Source organism: Seriola dumerili, unplaced genomic scaffold (assembly GCF_002260705.1).
Source record: "Seriola dumerili isolate Sdu_G_001 unplaced genomic scaffold, Sdu_1.0 BDQW01000621.1, whole genome shotgun sequence".
NCBI classification, from domain to species: domain Eukaryota; kingdom Metazoa; phylum Chordata; class Actinopteri; order Carangiformes; family Carangidae; genus Seriola; species Seriola dumerili.
In genome coordinates this window covers 998,120-1,023,045 of record NW_019174876.1, presented here as the reverse complement: position 1 = coordinate 1,023,045, position 24,926 = coordinate 998,120, and the positions used below count along the sequence as shown (strand labels likewise).

Here is a 24,926-nt window from a genome sequence, read left to right as displayed (position 1 = left end):
AGTTCTGAAGTCATCAACTGTTTGGGAAAACAGTGACCGAGTCTTCAAACTATGATAATAGCGCCCTCTGCTTGTGAGAACAATTACCTACAGTCAAAAGTGACAACACAGAATTTTTATTTTATATGATACCATTTGTGTCATTTTATCTTTAATGTAACATCTAACATACATGTGCAAAATTAAATCCAACATCATCCAATGTGGTATAAAAAGTTTATTTCTTTAACCAAAACAATATATCCATGGTTTTAACAAGAAAAACACTAAAACAAGCAGCAAGGATGTGATAAAATAAAAAGAAATGTTTTATCAATATGAACTTGCCAACAAATATGGTGGGAGGGGGACTTTAAAATAAAATGTTGAGCTTTTTTGTTTTTTTTACCTCCACCAAAATACAGCAATAACAAAGGGTCACACACAATCTTCACTGGAAAGACACTTCAGACTCATCTGGACTGTTCAACTGCAAAGAGAAAAAGCAAAGGTTTTAAGATGTGGGAGAAAAGATAGGCTACGTATGACTGTACATAGACTATCAAATGGGGTGTAGCAGTTGTATTTATGTACAGTAATGTGCTGCCTTTGTGTCAGCACGTTTTTTTTTTAAAACCAGATTAAGCTGAATTTTACACCCAAATTGAGTGACGAGTATGAGATGACATGCACACTAGTATCCTGTGATAATGTAAACCAGGTACAGACATGTCTTCAATTTCTGAAATCCCTGTCTTTTTCTACCCACGATTGGCTATGTGTGGCCGCTGCTTCATTTCTCTTGAGTGTCTTCTCCCCCAGTGACAAGAGCAAAAAGCCTTAATGCATCCACCATGTTTACAACGAGGAGATGACATACGCATGTACACACATACATGGGTTACTCAAAAAACCTGTTATTTACCAGGATACTCTACAACACCACACAATCACACAATTTTCTGCACCAAATTTAACAAATGAACGGTGTCTGGTGGCTCATTGAACCTGTTCTCCTGGACTGCAGCAGAGCCAGGAGGAGTGACTGTCCTGACCAAGCTAAAACCGCCGAGGAGGATCACTTTCCCCCTCTGATATGGCCACTTATGACACTGACAGCCACAAGTGGGCAAAGCTATGAGGGGTGTCACTACAAGCACCGAACTACCTAAACTATCTCATTTGTTGATTATACACAAGAATACATGAGAGGACCTTAACAATGCTAATAATGGGACATTCATAAAATAATAGATATAATGTTTTTATTGATTAAAAGATAATCAGCATACATATCAACAAACATGGTCACTAAAAAGTGGGTATCTTCAGGCCAAGTGTAAAACAGCTTGAAGTGACAAGAGAACTTACTGTAGGAGGAAATATCAATTTCCTCTGGTAGCTCTGCTACGTTGACCTCAAAGCGGTCTTGGACCTCATTGAGGGTCTTGGCATCTGTCTCGTCTGACACAAAGGTGATGGCCAGACCTTTGGTTCCAAACCTGCCGGCACGGGCCACCTGAGATACAGAGAAAAAAAGTTGGAGCTCAAAACAATGCTCTCCCGGAAGGAAGACAAAAATGCCATCAAGTTTCCATGAAAAGAAAGGAAGTTTATATCATGGACAAAGGTGAAAAGTTTGGAATAATTTCTGATTCTTCTATGAATTTTTAAATGTTTTAGATTATAGTCTCCACATTAAAGCAGTTTGCTGTGTCCTAGACGTCATGAATAAATCAGGACTGTTTTAGTAAACTAAACTATCGCTGGACTGACTCTGTGAAGGTAAGTGTCAGAATCCTCTGGCATGTCGTAGTTGAAGACGATGTTGACTCGCTCAATGTCCATGCCTCGGCCAAACAGGTTGGTTGCAACCAAGATCCGCCGCTGGAAGTCTTTAAACTGCTGATACCGGGATAACCTGTGGGGAGGAATGAGCAACAACAGGAGAAGAAAAAAGATAATATTCCAAGGTGAAGGAGACTAAGCACATAAACTGCCAACCTCTAATACAATCTCATTTTCCACACAAAACTGCTTTTAAACCCTCACTAGCTAATTCACTTTCACATTTCAGCTTGAGGACAATGCTGATGTTGTCCAACAAACTTTTCATGTTAAGATTTTAAGCAGTGGCTCTAGCTTAAAAACAAGTTACAGTGCAATGATGTGCTGTTTTCTACATTTTGTCGTGCTCTAGATACTGAAATTACCAAAGCTACTGTCAAATTCAAAGCCTGAAAAAAAGACTAAAATCACAGAGAAATAATCTACCTCTCCTCCTGTGCCATGCCCCTGTGGATTGCAATAGCAGGGAAGTTCTGCTCCACCAGCAGCTGAGACAGAGCCACACAGCGATGTACCGACTTCACAAAGATCACCACCTAATAGGAAACAAAAGAAGAGGCTTGCATATTTTTACTGAGAATTACCAGAATTAACATAACTATCTCCCTCTAGAGGAGAAAGGACAAAACTTTAAAATTATTGGTGAAAAACCAGGGCTGCAAACGTACATTCACAAGGAACCAAAAATACTTAATATGTATACTTATGTGAACATAACTGATCCTAACTCATCATCTGCAATGATTGTACACTGTACCTGGTTGAACTCGAGCACATCAAGCAGGTCGAACAGCTTTCGGTTCTTCTCACTGTCCTTCAACTTGCAATAATACTGCTGTAAGCCGTGGAGCGTCAGCTTGGTCTCGTCATCCACAAACACTTCCATCGGCTGCAGAGCAAGTTAGAGAAGTCAAACACACACACCTCTGTAGACCACATCAGAAATATAATAAGCAAGAAAGAAGAAATCTTGTAGCATACACATGAAAGAATTGGAAAGGACCATAAAGTGAGGGGAAAACTTGATCAGAGAAGTCAGAAAACTTCTACCTGAAATTCCCCATGATTCATGTTTTCCTGAGATCTACATATGAGAACTTCATACAATTTTCTGAACTTGAACCAAATGAACTGTGTCTGGTGGCTCATTGAACCTGTTCTCCTGGACTGCAGCAGAGTCAGGAGGAGTGACTGTCCTGACCAAGCTAAATCTGCCAAGGAGGATCAATTTCCCCCTCTGATATGGCCACTTATGACACTGACAGCCACAAGTGGGCAAAGCTATGAGGGGTTTCACTATAAACACTGAACTACCTAAACTATCTCATTTGTTGATTACACACAAGAATACATGAGAGGATCTTCATAATGGTAATAGTAAGCCATAGATAAAACAATAGATATAATGATCAATTAAAAGATATTCAGCTTTGCTATGTGCTAAAACAGCCATAACCCCAGTGAATACGTTTCTAGACTCAGGGAGACGTGACAGAGAGCTGCGCTCTCTTTTTCAGGGAGGCCATCAGCAACTCCCCTGGAGGTGAAGGCCTTGTTCAAAGGCGCCTCATAGGTGGTAATGAATTGCTCTTTCACTTTCCAGGGATCAAATGGGCAACCTTTCAGTCACAAGGTCGCTTCTCTAACTTTTATGCCGCCACTGATCATAATTAATGTTTGTAGTGACATGCATAAAAAGGAGGAACTATTTACAGCCACCTCACAGCAAAACACTGAATTGTCAACTTATGCAACACAGCAAGAATGAAGTTTCAGGATAACTTACTTACTTGGGAATTATCAGCATTTGTTGAATTTTTGTCTGCCGTTTAAACATGTCTGACCAATCGGATGATTGAATCAATATTCCTGTTGTAGAAACACCACCAATGCCAGCGACTATTTCTTCTATTTGGCTATATCAAAGTGATGTATCAATTTTCATCAACATAAAAATTGGTCTTATTTAAGATATTTATATTTTCTCAGCTTTGAGGTCCTTTAATCTTTGCTAAAAAAAAAATACTCAACTAAAATGTACATATAGCTGAATCGAGTACCATGGGTTCAATATGAAACATTACTGAATCTCAATGATAACTCACATCCTGCATGAACTTGCGGCAAACAGGGCGAATCTCCTTGCTTAGCGTTGCACTGAACATCATAACTTGCTTCTCATGGGGTGTCAGCCTGAAGATTTCCTGGACATCACACCTCATGTCTGTGGTAAAAAAAACAAAAAATTTCCAAATTTGCATCTTCATTCTTCTTTGTATGGAGGAAAAAGAAAATGACTATGACTTTACTCAATATATCTTAATGTCAGGCAAATTTTTAAGCTAATGTTTAAATTTCAAAAATGCATATTAGTTACATTTACTATTAGATGACAGTGAGAAAACCAATTTTCACATTAAATGCTCACTGACAGCTCTATAACTTGGTTTCCTATTTCAGCTAACAGATGAGCAGATGAGATACAACCACAAGGCAGATATGAAATTACAGAACATCTGAGTCTACTGGATGCCCCCACCACCACCACCACCAACACCACCAACACTCCCCTTCCTTCTGTTGCTCTCACTCACCCAGCTGCTCCAGCATCTTATCACACTCGTCAAGCACAAAATGTTTTATGTTCTTCACACTGAGGGTCTTGTTGCGGATGAGGGCCAGGGTACGTCCTGGAGTTCCCACAACGATGTGAGGGCAGTTCTTCTTCAGGACTTCCTCATCCTTCTTGATGGCTAGGCCACCAAAGAACACTGACACCTTGACACTGGGCATGTACTTGGAAAAGCGCTCGTACTCTTTGCTTATCTGGAAGGCCAATTCTCGTGTGTGGCACATCACAAGGACAGACACCTGGCATACAGGGAATGAGGACATTAGTTTTATTAACTGTTTAGGCTTTATGTAGTGTGTCTGCTTTTGGAACGCCATTAAATGTTTTACTGATCCAGGATTTCACTGATTTTCTAAAAGACTTTATGGACTTTTTACCAATACTTCAGGAGTATTTCAGTAATGTTTGAAAGTGTTAATGTTTTGGCAATCATCATAATATTGTATAGTTTCTTCATAAAACCTAATTATAATGAAAGATTTCAAACAGCAAAATTAAACAACACGTTGTTGTTGTGCTTAACATACCAAAAAATAATTAGAAGAATAAAAGAGTGGTATTACTCTGAAAATCATAGTAAATAGTCATGAACTAAATTCCACACCAACATGCCCATTTATATGCACTTGGCTTCAATTATTGTGGGCAAGCCTGTCAAAAGTGCCTTTCCAACCAATGGCGCAGACAGAGAACTTGGCAATCAGCCTGTGCATATTCTCATTTGTCCAGGTCATAGTATCCTAAAGGAGTTTAAATCGAAAAAAATCAAAAAAAAAAAAAAAAAAACTGGGCGATTTAAACTTGGCAATCAATTAATCTGATGCTGAATAAGACAAACCGAGCATTCCTGTCGTTCTCACAAAGAGCAAACAGGGTCTACCTTTATAGGTGACATGTCTTCTGAACAAACTCATCAAAAAGCTTTGATATGATAAAAGACGGAATCAACTGTGTGAGAAGTTTTGTTGTTCGTGTCACCAAATTTCTCTCTCTCCGAAAGCTCTTCACACAAGGATCCATTTTGTTTTCCCAAACACTAAGGTTTGTCATATCCGTAGAGTTTTTTTAATGAAAAAGGTCTCAGGTCCGAGTACTAGACTCAAGGTATTTTGAACATCTGACAGCTACAAAAAAATTCTCCAATTTTACAAAACAGAATCATGCCCTTGCAAATATCACCTAGACAGTATATGGTCATAAAGAGGAGGTATAATGACTCATGAAGACTCAGTTTGAAAGATAAGCTTGTAAAAAGCTCAACAACCAACTCACCTGACCATCCACGGGTTCTATCTGCTGTAAGGTGGCCAGTACAAATACTGCTGTCTTTCCCATACCAGACTTGGCCTGACACAGAATGTCCATGCCCAGGATAGCTTGAGGAATACATTCATGTTGGACTGTAAATAAAACAAATAGCAACTGAACTGTTAGTGAGTGAAAATTTCAAAAACACAGATCATTTTATAACCACATCAACCACAGTGTGATAAAAAATTAAGGGAAAAATTAAGGGTTTCTATTGAGGTAAAGGTCCCAATTTAATATGTCTAGCTGTAATTTTTAAATGGGTATTATGTGCAATTTATTTTGACCTTTAAACAACCCAAAACGGCCAGTCACCTTCTGAGGGATGCTCAAAACCACAGTCGACAATGGCACGGAGCAGCTCTGGTTTGAGGAGAAAGTCTCTGAAGCCTGAGCTGTGGATAGATACATAGGATCCCTTGACCTCCTTTTTGTTTGCTGGGGTCCCACTCTCAGGGGCTCCTTGGGGTTCCTCATCTTCTTCATAGTCCAGAAGTTCATTATCAACGTCGTTTTCAGCCATCTGTATGGACAGCATGTAATTAAAGTGGTCTCACAACCTTTATTAAGCAACAGACTGTGTTAAAGACCCCTTTATTGTGAAAGCATATTTTGAATGAAGGCCAGACGGTCTTACAATGAGATAAATGAATATAAGCAGATTCCTAAGTGATTATAATATCTGTTAATGCTGTTATGGTTCATACTCATTTTCATTATTGTGTAGCACTTTAAATAAGTTAATCTAGGAGCTAACCCTGATGTTTTATGAACTCACTGCAGAATGAAGTGTAGATACTAACTTGATGCTGCAATGACCAGAAACCTAATCAGCTGTCTCGAAAGTCATCTAAGTTAGCAGCAAGGTCCAAGCATTACTCGGCTAATATCTGCAGGCCGCAGCCGCGGTTCACATCAGAATGAATGAGTTCTTCTGACATTAACCACGGCGAGTCCAGTTTTTAATAAAGACAGTTTGTAATTACGGGGAGAATTCTTAGGCATTAAAGTTGCGCTGATTCAAAACTATAGTCGACCAGTGTGTGACCAGGTAAAGACAGTGCACTCATCAACAGTGGACCCTCTTCCCTCTTGTTCATTCAAACCAGCTAGTTAGCAAGCTAGTTGCTAGCAATTGAATGGGACGCACGAATTACTTTTAACTAACTTATCTAACGTCGTACCGCTACGTATGTGGTATTTTAAGTGTATTGTAGTCAGACAAGAAACAATAGTTATGCACCACTCCTAAATAACTAAAGCTAATTGGCTAACTGAATAAAAAATTGGCAATCAAAATCAAGCTAATGTTATTGCGTCTCTTGCGTGTTAGCTACAGAAGCCAATATCAAAACCACAACTTTAGCTTCTACGACGAAATATTTTTTTAATTAATAAACAACCCAAATTTTGACATGGTGGCGGTGGTATGAAAAATACAAAGGCACTGCAATATTACCTTGCTGTAATATTTTATGTCTTGCCGACGTCTATGTGCGTGATACAGGCTAGCTAGCAAGTATTGATAGCACAGTGAGCACACATGTATGGTGTGTTCAGGAACACCTCGAAAAACCTCTAGTTATCGTATCGTTGTGAACCAACAGCTGTAAAAGCAACATGTTAGTATGCTTTTGCGCAACAAAAAAACAACAAACAACAAAACAAAGCCCGCAAAAAAATTTAACCGTTTTCGTTTTATTTAATGAACCATATCATGAAAGTACAGAACTCTGAGCTGTATTCTAGACCGCCTATCAAATAAAAGTCACACATGTTATCAACAGGGCTTTCAGGTTTTTCGCCATGTAAATTGACTTATGGGCAATACTAGCCAAATCTCCAATCTCCATAGCCCTACATTTAGTAGTCCTATAATTTGTACGCATGTCTGTGTAAAATAATGCAGTCCACATTCTACAAGTCATAATTACGGTATTTGAAACAACACCTTAAGGCATCAGTCGCAGGACAGCAGCGCCTACAGAAACAACCGTCGAGTTTTCTATAGCTGTGATTGGACAGCGCCATAGAGGTCGGGAGAAAGGGTCAGAGCTATGATATTTGATATTACATGAAATATAATTGTGCCATACTATTTCTGTAAAAAGAATAATGTTGCAACACGTTTACAGTGATAGTTTTGTTCCCGGTTGCTTTATATGGTACAGACAATATAATGATCTTATCCATATGTAATCTTATCATAGGAGGAAAAGATATTAAAGACATTAAATTGTCAGCCTATCTTTTAATTAAAGGATTCTTCTTTGTAGTTTTACAAAAACTGTACAAAATGAAGTTTTCGATTGTCTATTGTAAAATACATATAACTTACTTCCCAAAATGACATACAAACGTTTATTATTGAACATATTTTGATAATATCATATGTGTACATTTGCTTTAGTGATGAAATCTCTCTCTATTAATAATTTTTTCCCAGTCCTGATATGCTCTGTGGCCATGTTCCCCATTTTTCCAGCCCCACTGTTGCTGGATCACAGCATGTGAACAGATCTGGCTTTCCCACAGCATAGGCAGAATCTGCTGCTCATCTCCTGCAGTTAAATCATGCTGCACCTCATACACCACTGCAATGGAACTGGATGTGTTTTAGTATTGGCAGCATTGGTATTGAAGTTTGACAGGTAGGCCTTTCTATGCCTATTTTATTTAGGAACTGGTCCATCTTGGACCAAGATTAAGGACCTATAATATAACTCATCTTGAAAATGATCACAGTGCACAGTGCATTGATTGCCTATTTCTTTACATTGTTTAATTGATCTCACTAAAGATAAGCAATGCTATTTACATGTTACATTGCAGAGATGAAGAATGACCAACATTGGTCCATTTTTTAAGGACTACTCTTAAAGTTAGGAACTGGGACTCTACCACTGGCAACTGAAGTTGGCAGATATTAAGGTAGGTAGGTAAGGAGCAGTGTTTATGTGATTTTTACGAGCTTGGTGTCTTTAAGAATGACTTTCATTTTGTGTTCCATTGTCCCATGTGCAGTGTTTGAAATCATATGTTTGAAATAATTAAGTTGAAGAACCCTGTTTCGGTTTTGGTTGTCTTTGATTAAATAGGGGCCAAAGAACAACTTTTGGCCCTGGGCCCTCTGGATGGTTAATCCAGCCATGCCAATAGGCTATTTTACTGCTAATCTCAGGACAATTTTTTGTCAGTTTACACAGAACAGCTACGCCTACTTCAAATTTTTTTGTGTGCAAAATCCATGGCTATAAAAAAAATGTAAATGACGTGAAAATTGGGCATTCATATATATTTTTAAAGCTAAAATGCAGAAAAAAGCAATAAAGAATGCAGGCGATTGTAGCTTGTCATAAGACTACAGTTGGTTGCTGTGGTTGATTACTCACAGGACCAACGATTGTCCGAAAATATTACATGTAACATTTTTGTCACATAGTTAATAATTTAGTTGTTATATACACAGCAAAATCCGTTAAAGCTGACACCGCTGTATGACACCTGCGTGTTCCGCCTTCTCGCAGAATAAAACTCTAGGATGATTGGCTCTCTTTGTTGTCCTTCGAAAGGGATCCAGCGATCCGGACAGGCCATTGGTCTGCGACATGCCACTCACACGTCATTCTACACCGTGATTGGATCGCCCCACCTCGTGCTCAACAGAAGGCACAGAACGCCAGCCATTCTGTGTGATTTAGTCGCTATGATTAATGCTGCCGTTTATAGCCTACCACATCCCTGTTGAACCGCAGGCTACATCGCACGGCTGTCATGGTTATTTTAGCGGGTATCTCCAGAAAGATTTCCCTCCTCTAATTCCGTTCACACGCACACACGAGCCTCCAGCGCACAGGGGCTCGCGAGCAGCTGTGAGACGCTGCCTCCCGGTCGAACGGCGGCAGGAGGATGGCACTGCGTTGGACGGTCTCTCTGTATTTGTCCTCAGCGGTCTATTAAGCTTTTAATTAGCTGATAACATACGGTTGACATTTACGACGGACTGGTGTGGGGGCGACGACAAACGCACAGCTCCGATTATGGAAAAGGAGTTCAGGTAAGCATGTATGGTTTATTTGTTTATTTTAGGTGTATATTTTTAAATGTAATATCAATGTTGCCGCGTGGAGTCTATTGACGGGCCCACGAGCTTATTAGTTTCAATAAATTCATCTTTAGAACCAAACAGGCCCCATATAGCAAAACACTACTGGTCGTTGGTCGTTGAAACCCCATCAACACCCGCTTCATCCGTCTGCTCCATTTATCCCGGTGTAAAATTCCACTGTACAGCATGCCAACGGAGACACGGCCCATTCATTAGCCGATAAACCGTATTTATTGTTAAGGCATGGCGTGTTGCTGCGTGTCATGTCCATGTTGTGTTTCTTCAGCGTCCCGTTCTCATTTTTAATGTCGTTACACAATCGTGTTGTTGTCGGAAGCCGGGACATTTGGTGCCGCAAAGAGGGGATGATGTGTCATTTTGGCCACAGATGTTGATCCAGCCGAGCCATGAGTCGACTGCAGAGCATGTAGGCCTGTTGTTCAGGCATCCTCAAGCAGCAGCAGGAGGCCAGGTCTGAACGGGATAATGAGCCGATCTTGTCCAAACAACTCAGTCAATAGGATTACAGGCTCTTCGAGTATGAAAGTGGAGGACAAAGGATTACAGGAGTCACTTTCATCTTTCGTACATAGCTGGTTTCATCTGGAACAACAGTGGATGGATGGCGGAGTGGCTGCTATGTTTTTTTTGTGTGTGTGTGTGTGTGTGTGTGTGTGTGTGTGTGTGTGTGTGTGTGTGTGTGTGTGTGTGTGTGTGTGTGTCCATATGTCTGTTGAGCTGGCACTGAGCCCCTACCTGCCCATTCATTAGTCACCTTGGATAGGATTGTCATCTAAATCAATGGCTTTCAGTGGTGTATTGACCCTAAATCCAACTGTTTTTGCTGTATTCATCTAATGAGAGAGTGAAATCCTTTTAAACATGCTTGGCTAGCTTGTAAAACAGAATACCAGTAGCCTACTACTCTAAACCCTGAGCACCACTGAGTTAAATGACTCTGTACTTTAAATCTAGGCCCAGGCACGCATCATTTTACCTCCCAAGTGGGATAAAAAGTAGGGAACTGATATAGTTTTTGGGGTATGATGTGGATGAGGATACTGCTGACTAGTCACTAAATAAAAAAGTTTCCTCAGGCACTTATCTCTCTTTTTTTTGGTGAGTTAAGAGGTTATTCAAGGTTTTCTTTATCTTACTCTGTTGATTATAATTATGGTTTAAATACCCCATGACTAAGGACACGTACCACTGAGTAATTGGTTCATCAAATCTTCGTATGTGATACAGTGACAATGCCTTTAGGCTTATCTCTGAAAACCACTCACCATGCAAAAGACATCTCACTAATTTCACCGTCAAGGAAACAGGTATCTGATTCTCACATCCTGGTGACCTTGTTTTTGAGCGCCTCAGCCTCGAAGCTTCTTCTTTTTTATCTGATCCCATATGCTAAAGACTGCACATGAGAAAACCCCAACTCATTCCAGCTAACCTTTTTTTCTGTGCTCTTTTTCTCTACTGCTGCTGCTGCCATATTATTCATCTGTGTGAGAGAGTGGTAAGCTAATAGGCCCTGGAAGTGTTGTCAGGATAAACAGCCTCTGAGTTGTGTGTGTGTGTGTGTGTCTGTGTGTGTGTGTGTGTGTGTGTGTGTGTGTGTGTGTGTGTGTGTGTGTGTGTGTGTGTGTGCGTGTGTGCGTGTGTGCGTGCATGCATATGAATGTGTGCATGCATGTGTGTGTAGCCTCCAGCAAGAACAGGAGGAGGGATATCATCTCGCAGCTTTCTCCCTGTACTGTACAGTTGTCTGCCTGCTGCTGTCCAGGTTTATTATAGTCTGCCACTGTGTTTGGTGACAAACAGGAGCCACATGCCCAGGTCATACCAAGCATGGTGTGATTGATTTCCCTCACACCTAAATCAAGATTTATGTTTGATAAATTGTGTGAATGAGATCTAACATCTACTCCACTAGTGACTTAATCTAACAAGAAAACCTGAGATGAATAATCAAAGAGGAGCATTATGACTTTTTAATAAACTGCAGTTGTAACTGCAGTTGTGTAGCCAATCATTATCGCATATGCTCAGCGTCTGTTTGTAATTCTATTTTCCTGTAGGACTGCAACTAAGGATTATTTTCATTGTCGATTTAATCCATCAAATTTTTTCTCAATTATATTACACATAAACTCCAGGTGACATCTTAAAATGTTTTGTTTTGTCCAACCAATGGTCCAAAACCCATAATTCAGTTTACTGTCATAGAAGATCAAGAAAACCAGCAGATATACACATTTAAGGAGCTAGAACCAGAGATTTTTATTTTTATTTTTATTTTTTTGCTTTTTTCATAAAAACATAACTCAAAATGATTTTCCAATTTCTTTCTAAATAGCTGCCAATTAATTTCAGCTACAACTATTCCTCATAGTATAGCTCTAAACCTTAATAAGTGTTGAGGTTAATGCAGATGTTTTCCCTCGGGGTGGCTTACTGTTTGATTCAGTCCCGTAGCTGAAGTAAAAACAATTATGAAAATAATTTAAGGCTAAAACTGCCAAAAATATAATTATTTTCAGTGATTAATCTACATATTATTTTATTGATAAATCTATAAATTGTTTAGTCCACAAAATATCAAGAAAAAGTGAAACATGCTGATTACATTTCACATCTATAGATAGTCTTGTTTTTCATTCCGAAACACAAATATATTGAATTTACTGTCATAGAAGAGAAAGAAAACCAGCATCATATTAAATATTTACATTTGAGAAGCTGCGACCAGTGAATTTTTGGCAAAATTCAACAGTAAAGCGTTAATAACGTGACAAAATTAATTGCAGATTAATTTTCTGTTGATCGATTAATCACTTAATTGGCTCATAGCTTCAGCTCTAAGCAAGTACAGATCTGAGTTGGAAGATCATGCCATTTTTTTCCTATTTGCACTAAATTTCTGGGTTGTTTCATTGTTTGCTAAATAGCAACATCAACCACACAAAAGGTGGTCAAAAGAAAGATTTTTCTGTTTAATGGGGTTGATTTTTCTATTCAAACAAAATATTGTCCCTCATCTGCCCTGGCCCCTGCACGTCTCCCCGGCTGGCTTGCTGGTCGACTGTTTTGGTGTTGGACTGTGCACGGCACTGCACTTCATCTTCTTTGCTGACACATGGGAACAGGGAGCAGCTTGATGACCTGTCTGCCACGGTTCAAGCTCTCTACGACTGCAGCAACTCTCCTCTCTCTCGCCAGTTGTTCCTGTAGTTGATCTCGCTGCAGATTTGTAACTGGATCTGTGTAACCCTGCAGATTTTACACTGACTGAATCGTAATCTCATTTAGAGACTGCTGCATGTTGGATTTATACCAACGTGCAAATTATATTCAAATAATGAGGCCAAAACCACTACTTCCTGACTATTAATTCACCTGTTTCAGTCGTAATTTGAACTGTCTCCAACAATGTCCAACGTTATTTCCTTGGACAAACTGACTAGTTACCTGAAATTCTCTGATTTCTGTAACATGCTGCTTTTCTGAACAAAAGGTCAGAGCATTTCATCAGCTAAGTCAAGTTATTGTTTAGAATGAACATGGGAGGGTGAATCTATGGTATGATTAACAACGCAGATGTGTTACTGAGTGAGAGACTGTGTCGTCACACCGGGCTGTTGATGATGATGATTCCTTTGCACAGTGAACCTATAACACGATGTATCCTGTGAGGTAATGGGCCATCTGTGTCCCCTGTGCTTTGGGGGAACAATGTGGAAGTTACAAGGTTTTTGCAGCTCAAATAAGGTAGAACTGAAATCTGCTCGGATTGGTTTATTTACAGAGGAGGCTTTCTTCTCTATAGATGCCAGAATAGATGAGGGCCGTAAATCATATTTCATATCTCTTTGATTTTTCTGCTTTCAAATTGAAACTGATGTAAGCGCCTACAGTGTAGTCTCTGTGAACACCTGCTCAGATCATTTTACTGACAGGACTGTTTGTTTAGTTTTCTCATTTTCCCAGGAAGCTTGAGGTAGTTATAAAACACAAGAAACCAAGCTTTGAATTTCATTTTTTTCATTTTTAAGATGATGTTTGTGGATTTCACTGTTTTTTCTCGCAGTAATTTCTAAGGTAAACAACAAGTTTATAATCAGAACAGATGAATAAACAGCAGCACGGCTAGTGATCAGTGTTTGTGACGACGCTGCTGGGGAAAGTATGAACTGGAAAACTAATGTTAGTCAATGCTTTAGCATCACATTAAGCAATGCAAAGCATCCACTTTGTAGCATGATAATCCAGTTTAGAGTCTAGCATGTGATCAGTGGATGTTGCAGTTTGTCTTATCATGATTTTTTTTTTTGTAAGACGTTAATTAATCTGTAGTAGTACCAATGCACTGAGTATTTCATGGTAGAAAAAAGCAAAACAGTTGCCTGCAGTCGAAAGTAATTGATGGGTTGTGGTAGTGGCTATTTCTAGACAATTTCCTCTCACAGTGGCACTCAGGGGAACCGAATCATCTGGAGAGGGATACTAACTAAATTTAGAGCAGGAAAGCATTAGTCATACAAAGTGGTCAGTAGATTTAAGGAAAAATGTCTTAAACATTCATCAGCAATGTCGCTTCAATTGCTCCGAATGTGTCTCCCCCTCCTTCAGGTTCAATGTCGGCACGAACATATCCAAGTTAGCAGTTACATCTCAATAATCTATCCAGTGCAGTTTGTGCATGAGGGCTGTTTGGAGAACAGACCGCTGTTACTGTAATGATGATGCTGGAAGGCTAATGTTCTCTGGGTTAATAGGTAGCCGTTCCCTGTACACAGACATGAACATGAACCACTTTGCACAGTCAAATTCACTACACAATAACTCATGCAGCGGTGGTAAAGTACCCAAATCCTTGACTTGAGTTTATGTTCCAATACCACAATATAAAAATACTCCATTACAAGTAAAAGTCCTGCATTCAAAAGCCCAACAGTAAAGGCAACAAATGCACAAGTATCAAAAGTAAAGGTACAGTATTCATAATTCAGACTGGCCCCTTTAATGTTATATTATTACACTATTGGATTGTTATTATGATGCATTAATAGTTTGTCAGATTTTAAATGTACTCATATGAGTACAATGCATCATATTTTATAAAGTGATCATATGATTTATATGTAAAATGTTTACCTGAAAAGTAACCAGTAACTGTTAAATAAGTAAAAAGTACAGTATTGCCTTCTGGAGTACAAATTGTTGTTACTTTAAGAACAGTAGTAAATGTCCTTTCCACTACTGCCATGCAGATGCTATAAGATCATCTAAAAGCCTTGATCATACACAAATTGATTCGGATCACTTTACACACCATTGCCCTTTTCCACTGTATGTGGAGGGCATTTAACTTGTCAATATGTCTGTGTCAGTGCAGTTCCATGCATTGGTGTTAGCTAATAGTCATTTTCATTCCAGTTATGGCTTTCACAAACAGTGAGGGAGAGAGCTTGGAGCAGCAGTATCAGACCTTTACAACGGGATGCTTTGAGCAACGTGGAGCCCAGCAGCAGTCACAAGGACAGTAAGTACAGTGTAGATGAATAGAGTGTAAATGAACAGTCCACGTGTCAGTAACCAAACATGGGATCATGAGTTGGAACAACAGCGAGGTTAGCGGCTACGGATTAACGAAGGGGTCGCCCTTGATGTCAGGGCTGAAAGGCCCCCCGGGCAAGACACACACACACACACACACAAACACACACACAGATGGAGGAGGGGGGGGGGTGACACATCGGCAAGGTCGGGGTTCGTATGAAAAATAGCTGATTTTTCTGTTTTTCTTTCATCAGATGCCAGTCAGGGTTTTCCATTTTTGTGTTTCTATGAGTTTCTTGGCCACTGGGGAAATAACTTTACAGCATAGAATGTCAGTGATAGCATGTAAAATGCTAGCAAGATGGCGATCTTTGCTTATTTTGCAAGAGGGAAAACATGGATGGATCTGTCTGTGGTGGGTGTTTGGAGATCAAAGGGAGCATTTGCTATTTTTTTTACCCTCCTTATTCTTATTGCCCCAGGCCAGCTCACTCTTTACAACAGGAAGCCCAGATGGCAACCCTGAAAAGCGTCTTTACATGAAAAAAAAAGTACTTTGTAAATCAGACACATTTTACACTAAGGATTGCATGTGTGTGTTGAGGGAGGTCAGAGGCTGAAACAATAGCACTGTTTATGTAGACAGTGAGAGCACAGAGAAGATGTGTTCATGCATACACTTTGCACAATAGCATAATTGTGCACAGTGACATCAGTCAAGGAGAGACTAAACACACACACACAAAACTGTGCATACATCCATCTATCACACTACAGAACTCCTTCCCAGGTCACACACTGCCAACACGCATGTATACTGAGGTGGAACATACACATGGACTCAACAAGCATGGAGTACATGCGAAATGGTGACCGTTCATGTAGTGTGTGCGCACACACACACACACACACACACACACACTGATAGTGCTCAGAAATACAAATATAAGTGGATTACAATGACCCCCTCCCTTTCTCTCTCAGTCCTCTGCAGTTTCTCCCAAGTACACAATGACAATGGAGCGTGCGAGCCTGCTGTCATACAGAGCAACAGCCAAGCTCAGAAAATCTGGCTTGTTTTGCTTTGTCAGAGACCTTCACAGTGTCCTTCCATTTTAGTGTGTGTGTGTGTGTGTGTGTGTGTGTGTGGAGAGACAAAAATCCCACTCTAATGCCACCACTCTTCTGTAGTCCTGCATGACTCACATCTTTTAGTGTTGGCTGACCACAGCAGCACAGCTGATTAGCCCTTTGTCGTGCTGAAACCTCTCTGAAGCACCTCTTCTTTTGTGCTATCTTCCCTGAGAGGATGATCCTGAACAAGATTTTTTTTTTCCCTTAAATGCAATTATTTCTTTATTAACAGGTCTACATTTTTTTTTGTGCACCAAAAGTGTAGTGGCCTTTTAAAAAGGTGAGATGGGATATGCAGTTTTTAGCCACGCTAGCAGCTTGGTTCCATGGTTGGTAATGTCGGCCTTTCAGACGGTCAATCTGCCACTTTGGTCCAAACTCAACAATATGTCACCATCTTTTATAGTGGTTTTCACTATTTTTCCATAGGAGCCACTCTGGCAGGACACAGTCAATAGGAGAGTAAATTTTAGTGCCACTCTTCACTCTGAAAACCACTCAGATTTGGGTGTGTGTCACTTCAAGTTACTTTGCTTGAAATCAGAGCAAGTTTGGTAGTATATTTAACGTAAGGAGTGGACAAATAAGAAATCACCTCTCCATTTTCCTTGAAAGTTCCTCTGCTCTTGTGTGGTTTGTAGCTGTGTAATGCTGTAATCCCTTCTGCAGCATCTTCTCTGGATCTTAAATCTCCTCATTTGCCACACTACCTTGCTTGTCACCCTCTGGTTTGTGACTTTGTTTGGTAAGAAATCAATAAATTGTTATTGTTCACATGTTAGCTAGCATGAGATTCTGCAATAGGCACACTGGTAATGTTACTACACGAGTGAGCAGTGTTGACAGATTTGTGACAGTTTCCAATAATTCAGAAGCAAGATTAAGGAATTTAGTAAAAGCTCAAATATACATGAAAGAGGTTACATGCTTATAGTTCAAGAGACTGTATATGTAATGACACAAAACTTTGTACAGATATTCATGGTTCCCAGATGATGTAACCTATTGACTCTTTGGGATCCCTTGACTTTTCCTTTACTGCCTCCATGAGGTTGTCATTTGTTGTGAGTGAAATGTCTCAACAGCTACGTATTGTACAGCCATTAAATTTGTTACATACTCTCGGGATGATTTGTAATGAAGTAGTTGATCTCATCACCAGTTCAAAAATTTAATCTTTCCAGAATTTTGGTTTATAGCTGAACACGTTGAAACCTTATCACATTACCATCAGCCTCTCTCTTCATTATTGCTTATTAGCAAATCTTAACATGCTAAACTAAGATGTTGAACATGATGAACATTATACCTACTAAAGATCAGTTTTTATGGCCATTGCTGGAATGTTAGCATTGTGATGCTAGTATTTAGATCCAAGTGCACCCTCAAAGAGCCTCTAGCATAACTGTAGACGCTTACCTTTGGTCTCTCACTTTTTTGTGGCATCTCATGTTTGAGTCTTGTTTGCTTCATAAATAAAGTGACCAGTTTGAGGTTGTTATTTATATTTTTTTTAAGTTAAGATGTAAGGTGATAAAATGTTCTGCTCAGATTTGACTTTGCTGGGAGCCATACATAGCCTGGCGGTAACAGCTGCCAAGTTCATCTGGCCTCAGCTTATGTAGTTCAGTGCAATCATTGGTAAAATCTACAAGCATTCCTCTAGTTTGTTGTGAGGCACAAAATTGCAAGCTCTCACGAGCCGTACTGGGATTGGTTGAATTCACATTCAATACTGCAAATCTTTATCACAAATTTCTGCAGGGATTGTGACTGTGTATAGTCCTATGGTACGTTACTGAGCAAAAGACGATGACTGTGGCAGCTCAGCAAAAAAGTCACCCTGTCAGCAATCATTCAAGCAGAGCAGATCTGGCCAAATGAAAATCTGATGTAGAGATTTGCACATTTTTCTGAAATCCAAAAAGCAGCAGTGAGCGAGCGATTCTGTCCAGAGAGAGCCGATCTCAGCAACATTGTATTGTTTCTCTCTTGTGTGCCTTTGGTGTAAAGCATCACAGACTGCCTAGTGTGGTGAACATGTGCCTCATGTTCACACCTTTACTGTCCACTCATTGAAGGGTTTCTGGGAGTTCAGATTGAAGGTGAAATAAAGTTATAAATCTTGTCAGTAATAAAGCTCACCTCAGTCTCACTGCTGGGATTGAGGTAAATATGTGATTGACAGGACAGATGCATGTCTGCCTGAGGCTCAACCTCCCGTCAGATGACTTTTTGAGAAAAGGCACACTGAAGTTGTCAGTGCAGCAAATTCAAATGCAGAGGTATTACCTTTGTCAGATTAGCTTGAGTAAGCAACTACTGTAATTTGGAAGATCTGTTCTATCATTATTTCATAACATTAAAAGGATGTTACTTCCAATCTGTCCTCTGACCAGACCCTTTTGCAAATGTGATTTGGTCTCATTGGCTTGTTAATGGCTCTTTTGATTGGGCTGGTTTCTGTGCATGAATGTGGTCCTTGTCTCTTCCCCATGCAGTGTTTTCCCTGTTCAGACTGTTATTATGCTCCTCTCCTCTCCTCTGCTACAGGCTATGTTTCTGCTCTCCTTGTTTTGTTGTGTACGTCTGCGTCATATGCTTCACATTATACAGGCTAGTGAATATCTCTCTCGGCCTTGATGGTTGATTACAGCTGAAATCAATTCTGCACTGCATTATATTGAAGTTTTCTAACACAACAACAGTGTGATGTGGTATGTGTTGATCTGTTTACTGTATTATTCTTACCGCTATTGTGTGTGTGTGTGTGTGTGTGTGTGTGTGTGTCTGTGTTTGTGTCTGTGTCCAGCTGCTATACATGCACATGCTATGTGTATGCAGCACAACATCCAAGCTCTGTGAAGTTTGTTTGGTATGAGTGAAATCTGCCCCCTCACATTCAGCTATCTATTTTTTTGTATGTATGTAAAGATGAAAATGACGTGAGTAAGCAAAGCACGGGGCTTCGATGTGCTGTCTCACATTTGCAAGTTGAATGTTGCATCAAAGACACAAATGCCTTTACTCCCTTAATCACTGGAAGTAACAAATGTAACCTGGAACACACACACACAACTTTGTTTTTTTTTTTTGTTTTTTTTTTTTTGTTTTTTTTTAATATAATTTATAAAACTCCAGCCAAACAAGAATCTGTTCGCAGTGCCTTCGGCCCAAAGAGTAAGGTCAATTTTCCACTGGCTGAAAAAGCATTTTCACTGCTGTAATATCACACCTTGGTTTCTATGGGAAGGAAAAGCTGCCCTAACCCTTCTGTTCCTCTGTTCCTCTTTATAAGCTGTGTGACACCTGCCTTATCAATCTGAACTCACTCAACGATTAATCTGAGTTATTTAATTAGGCTGATCTTAATAAAGTCTACAGCTGTTTGCAGTAATTTTGTAGCACCACGTCTGAATGCACATTAACCGCATAGGTGTGTGACCAAGGCTCAGTCCTTTTGAGAGGACTGCAGTCAGTGTGACTTGAATAATGGTGTATCAGGTCATCAGCGATAGCTACTCAGGTTGGGTCGCTCGCTCCTCTTTACGATGGTGGAAATAATGCAACACAGAGGTTATGGGTATCCCTGTAGGTCAGTGTCACATCAGCAGCATTGTTTCAGTGTGAGGCATCACTGGGCAGATGATGATGAGACCATCGTCTTAGTGGGCACAAAAACAGCTCCCTGACAGCAGAGTGTGTCTGCAGTGACGAGCCACGATGCTCTCAGACAGAATGATGTCATTACAGTGACTAAGGGCCACTCCTTCAACGCAGTTATTTGAGCCAGGGTGCGGAGCGGCATTATTGGCATCTTTAATATGGGTTGGAGCAGTATGACTGTGTCTTCAGCCCATTTAGCCAAGCATGACATCTTATGTTGTTGCTCCACCTAATATTTAAGGAGTTTTGTACATGGGCAGGAAGATGAAGTCTCCTTCATTCGTTCATCAGTTTGGTTGCTTTACACTCGGCCCCCAGTTTACAAGGTGTACCTAGATTTTGCTGTCGTTTAATGCTGATAGTCTAATATAGAAGCCCTGCAGTAAGTCCTGCGTACATGAAGACTGTAATGTGTAGTGTTTATTGTTTTTGTTTAAACTGTTTGAAGAAAGTGTCATTTCAACCTTCAGCCTTTGGAAGCTGCTGCAGGTGAAATGTATAAGTTATACTGAGAGATGTTAAAAAAAGGCTAGACATATGACACTGTGTAACCAGAAGTTTTGTGCAATTCGAGGACGTATATGTCACATCAGTTGTGGTGATGACATGTTCACTACTGCATTGATCATTTTTCTTTAATTATCTGTTCTCAGTCGCATTCCTTTTCTGCATCCATGATAGGTTTGCAGACCTCTGATCGTATTGGCTCCACGGCCAGCCAGGTGGCCAATCAGGCGACAGCAAGGCTCACTGATCACGGAGACCACCCAGTGAGACTGGGAGACCCTCTTACCGCACCCGCACTGCTTCACCCATCCCACTCCATCGTCACCGCCATGTCTATACCCAGCGGCAGCCCAGAAAGAGAGGGATCTGGTGGGGCTCTCCCTCAGCTAGAGTGCCCCTCCTCCCCAACCGGCATGGACCCAGACCCCCCGTCGACAGGCAGCCCGGTGCTCAGCCCAGACTCATCTTCCCATGATGCAGTGCTGTCAGCACCAGCAGCCTCTCCAGCAGACTCAGAGAACCTGAGTCCTGATGAACTGGAGCTGCTGGCTAAACTGGAGGAGCAGAACAGGTGAGACCAGCAGCCGCTCTTATTTTGTGTATCTATTGGAGTGAAAACAAAACAGTTTTTACAGTTTCAATATGACTGAGTGGGGCCCAGAGTTCACTTGTACAGTAGCAGGTTCAGTTGGTTGACCTTCACTAAGCTACATTTATTGCACAGTCCAGGGTAGTAGTAATTATATAGTATATATAGTAGTTGCAGTAATTATCAAACAATAAGTCTTTGGATTCAGGTTTTAGGAGGTGGACCAAGCAATATATTGTGTAGGCGAGATTGGCCAGAGTTGCAGGAGCATAAATTTCCCTAAGCAGGGCAGAGCCATTACTGTAACTCTCTGTCCAACTCCAAACTCTGATGTACAAGCATCTTTGCACATACATGTTGTAAAGCTGACTTTCTAACAAAAGGTAATGTGTCACCTCAGGGCAGGTGTAGCCTGTACAGTAGGGTGAATAAAGCACCAAAACCTAAAATAAGAGATTCATTTGGAAACCAAAGAACCCGACGATGAACAAGAAAAGTCCATGAGCTGTAGACACTTGATGTTTGAAGTAAAATCTCCTGATCAAACAAGAACACAAACTCAGGAATGTAGATGAAAGAACGGACAAATAGGTCAAGTTAAAAGTGAACTTAAAGTTTGACTTCAGCTGCAGAAGCTAAAGTGCAGAAAATAATGAGGGTTGAAGGTAGCGTTAAAACAGCAACTAATTAATGAGATGGTCTAATGTGGGAGATAATTAGAACTTCATGATCGCAGATAAAAAATAAAAAAAAACATCTCTGGGGGCCATTTTAAAACTGACAGTAGTGCCACAGGTTATCAGAGTTTCATCCTCAAAGTTTCATCCAGGAAATATCAAAGTGTGTGATCACATACAGAGAACATTTAATACTGTGTCATAGCAATCACTGATATTACTGTTCTCAATTAATTACCTTGATGAAAATGAAGAGAATATTGCTGAGCATCCTGAAGTGTGTCGAGCTGAAGAAAAAAGTGTCCTTCACAGGCTTCACAACAGCTTTTAAATGAATCTTTCCCGGATTTTCAAGAGCACATGTGCATAACCAGAAATCAGTGTGTGAGGCTTAAAGTGACACTTGAACCCATGATTGTCTGATTTAAAAAAAACAAAACAAACAGTAAGCATACAGATGGATAGCAGAGACATTAACAATGCAATTGGTAATTTAAAAAGTTTCTGAGGATATTTTGATAAATTTTTGCCATCTTACCATCCAAAAATCCAAGCAGGCTGCAGCTGCTATGCTCCATAAACAATGAAACAAAATGTTTTACACAGGAGGTGAGTTGATGCTCAAAATTGACTTTACATCTAGTATCACTTTATCATCACAAGCCAATGTCATTTTGACCCAGAATCACAAATCTGCATGGCCTATATTTGCAAGAAATACACTAGGTAACAAAAAATGGGTATGTAGGTTAGTGTTTTAGAAACCTGTGAATAGGTGATGTTTATAAATGCGTACAAAACTGTTACAAAACTGGGGCTGGGCACTATGTCAGTTTCTATCTTTTTAAAACTTAGAGCCTGAGATGCAGAACAAGAACAGAAGGACTAGAATGAGGTCAACGATTAACACAGACACAGGTGAATTGTATATATTACATGGGCATGGCTACTTGGCTGAGTGGAGTCATGTGACCAGTGCCATAAAGGCCAGAAAAGCTACGCTGGTTAAAATGGAAACGCTCTGTCAAAATTTTATAATTCTCAATGATTTATAGTTTGACATCTGGGTCTGGATAGGACATGGTCTGACTCTGGATCTGGACTACGGTCCAACTATTAGTGACCTCTGCATTAGAGTAAAACACCTCCTCTCACGTAGAGCATGTATCATGGATGCGGCTGTGTGTTCTTTCAGGAAGCTCATCCATTTCATCGGGGATTATATCTGAAAATGTAATCACCTGGTTTCACAGTCATGTTTTAGACTTTTCTTTCAAGGGTAAAGTTTAATTCCACACAGCTAAGAGCACCAGATTCTCCATGGGAAACCCCAGCAGGGGCACAGTAGTAAAATTCAAGGTGACACAGAGACGGAGCGTGTTCATCCAGCCATCACATGTTTCAGCAGAGGGGTCAAACTGCAGGACGTAGGAGTCAAGTGACTTAAAGGAATCAGACATTTGGGGTCAAAGTGGAACTGAACTTGCCACCCTCGGGGGTAAAGAGCTTTCTCTTTAATCACATCATCTCTGCTTCCTGCCGTCATTTTGTCTCAGACTCAAAAGGATAAGAAGGATTAAAAAAACAACATTTAAAGGAATAGTTCTGGGAAATGTGTTTATTTTGCTTCTTTCTGAGTATTAGGTAAGAAGATGGATATCATATTAGCTTATCTTAGCATAGTAAATGGAAACAGGGGAAAACAGCTAGCCGTCCTTTAAAATTCACAAATTAACATGTTATACCTTGTTGGTTTAATCCTAACATAAACTGTGGTGTAAAAATGATAACTTGTCGTTTCACAGGATTAAAAATGGTGTAGTGGGAATGTGTCCCATACTGGCAAATCTCAGCTGACCGACAGATGCTCTACCCACCTCCTTTACAAAAAACAGACTTATTGTACTGTATGTTGAACAAAGTATAAGGCTACTGCTTGAAAGACAGTATTTTAACATTTAACATTTCTACTGTGATTATACCAAAAACACAGACTGTATTTACAGAACCTTTTTGCAGTGCTTGTTTTGTTTATATTGTTTATGTTGGCTCAACATCCAATTCTGGGATTTCTGCGCCAATAAAAGTAACATATTAATTTAAAAGGCTGAGATAGGTCGGTAGCTTGTAATAGATGAAGTGGGGTGTCTGTTTGCGTTAACTGGCCCTCCATAAACAATAAAAAAAACTCTCATTAGTCTGACCCCTATATACAGCAGTGTGTGTAACGTCCTCGTGGTTCAGCCTCTCATTCTGTAGTTTCAGATAAGGTGCCCGGAGGCTGCTGGTCTCTCAGGGAGGCCAGTCGGTCCGCCATGACTCTTAATGCTCGTCTTAGCTTCCCTGTCACTCTCCAGTGTGTTTACTTTCTTGTATGAGACAAACACGCTGTTCAGTGTGGTCACGCGCCTTTTCCTATCAGAAATAATCGATTGTAATTTGATCGTCTTAATCTTATGAACTGTCTCTTCATGCAGGTTGCTGGAGGCCGATTCCAAGTCCATGCGGTCGATGAGCGGCTCACGGCGCAACAGTGGCTCCTCACTGGTGTCCAGCTCCTCGGCCTCCTCCAACCTGTCACACCTGGAGGAGGACACCTGGATCCTGTGGGGCCGCATCGTCAACGAGTGGGAAGAGTGGAGACGCAAGAAGGACAAACTCCTGAAGGTGGGGATTGTCAAATGTAGCAGTTTTACTAAGAGTGAGTCATTGAATATAATAAAAAAAAATGATTCACAGGAAGTTTAATGGATAACTTTACAAAACAAAACAAACAGGGCACTGTTCACTGCGCCTTTAATTCAGGGGCTGGTTGGCCACATGTATTCACAGACACAGACTTCGTCACTGGTCTGTTTTTAACTGTGTGTATATGTGTGTGTCAGGAACAGTGTTGTCTGAGACCAAAGGGTTTGT

General features: G+C 40.3%; 2 protein-coding genes across 3 annotated transcripts in view; one reads left to right on the top strand and one right to left on the bottom strand.

The window, feature by feature from the left end:
• Positions 1 to 199: 199 nt before the first annotated feature.
• Positions 200 to 7,305, bottom strand: ddx39a (DExD-box helicase 39A). Its single transcript, XM_022764975.1, has 10 exons — positions 7,227 to 7,305; positions 6,083 to 6,290; positions 5,732 to 5,859; positions 4,422 to 4,698; positions 3,933 to 4,051; positions 2,585 to 2,716; positions 2,254 to 2,363; positions 1,756 to 1,900; positions 1,351 to 1,498; positions 200 to 469 (listed from the first exon to the last, which is right to left on the bottom strand). Exons 2-10 carry the CDS (start codon positions 6,288 to 6,290, stop codon positions 453 to 455), a joined length of 1,284 nt encoding a protein of 427 aa, XP_022620696.1. The 5' UTR covers positions 7,227 to 7,305; the 3' UTR covers positions 200 to 452.
• A 2,217-nt stretch (positions 7,306 to 9,522) lies between these two features.
• The window catches only part of evi5l (ecotropic viral integration site 5 like), a 34,293-nt gene continuing 18,889 nt past the window's right edge, over positions 9,523 to 24,926 (top strand). For both annotated transcript variants that reach the window (XM_022764980.1, XM_022764978.1), the window contains exons 1-3: positions 9,523 to 9,824; positions 20,919 to 21,315; positions 24,488 to 24,677. In XM_022764980.1, coding sequence (XP_022620701.1) covers positions 21,074 to 21,315; positions 24,488 to 24,677 — 432 coding nt within the window. In that variant the 5' untranslated portion in view covers positions 9,523 to 9,824; positions 20,919 to 21,073. The remainder of the gene's footprint in view (positions 9,825 to 20,918; positions 21,316 to 24,487; positions 24,678 to 24,926) is intronic.

Excerpts from the sequence above, each read along its gene's own strand:
- ddx39a (XM_022764975.1), bottom strand. The coding sequence starts at position 6,290 with ATGGCTGAAAACGACGTTGATAATGAACTTCTGGACTATGAAGAAGAT. Across the intron at positions 5,860-6,082 it reads TTTTGAGCATCCCTCAGAAG|TCCAACATGAATGTATTCCT; the intron begins GTGACTGGCCGT and ends TTTTATTTACAG. Across the intron at positions 2,364-2,584 it reads ATGTGCTCGAGTTCAACCAG|GTGGTGATCTTTGTGAAGTC; the intron begins GTACAGTGTACA and ends GTTTCCTATTAG.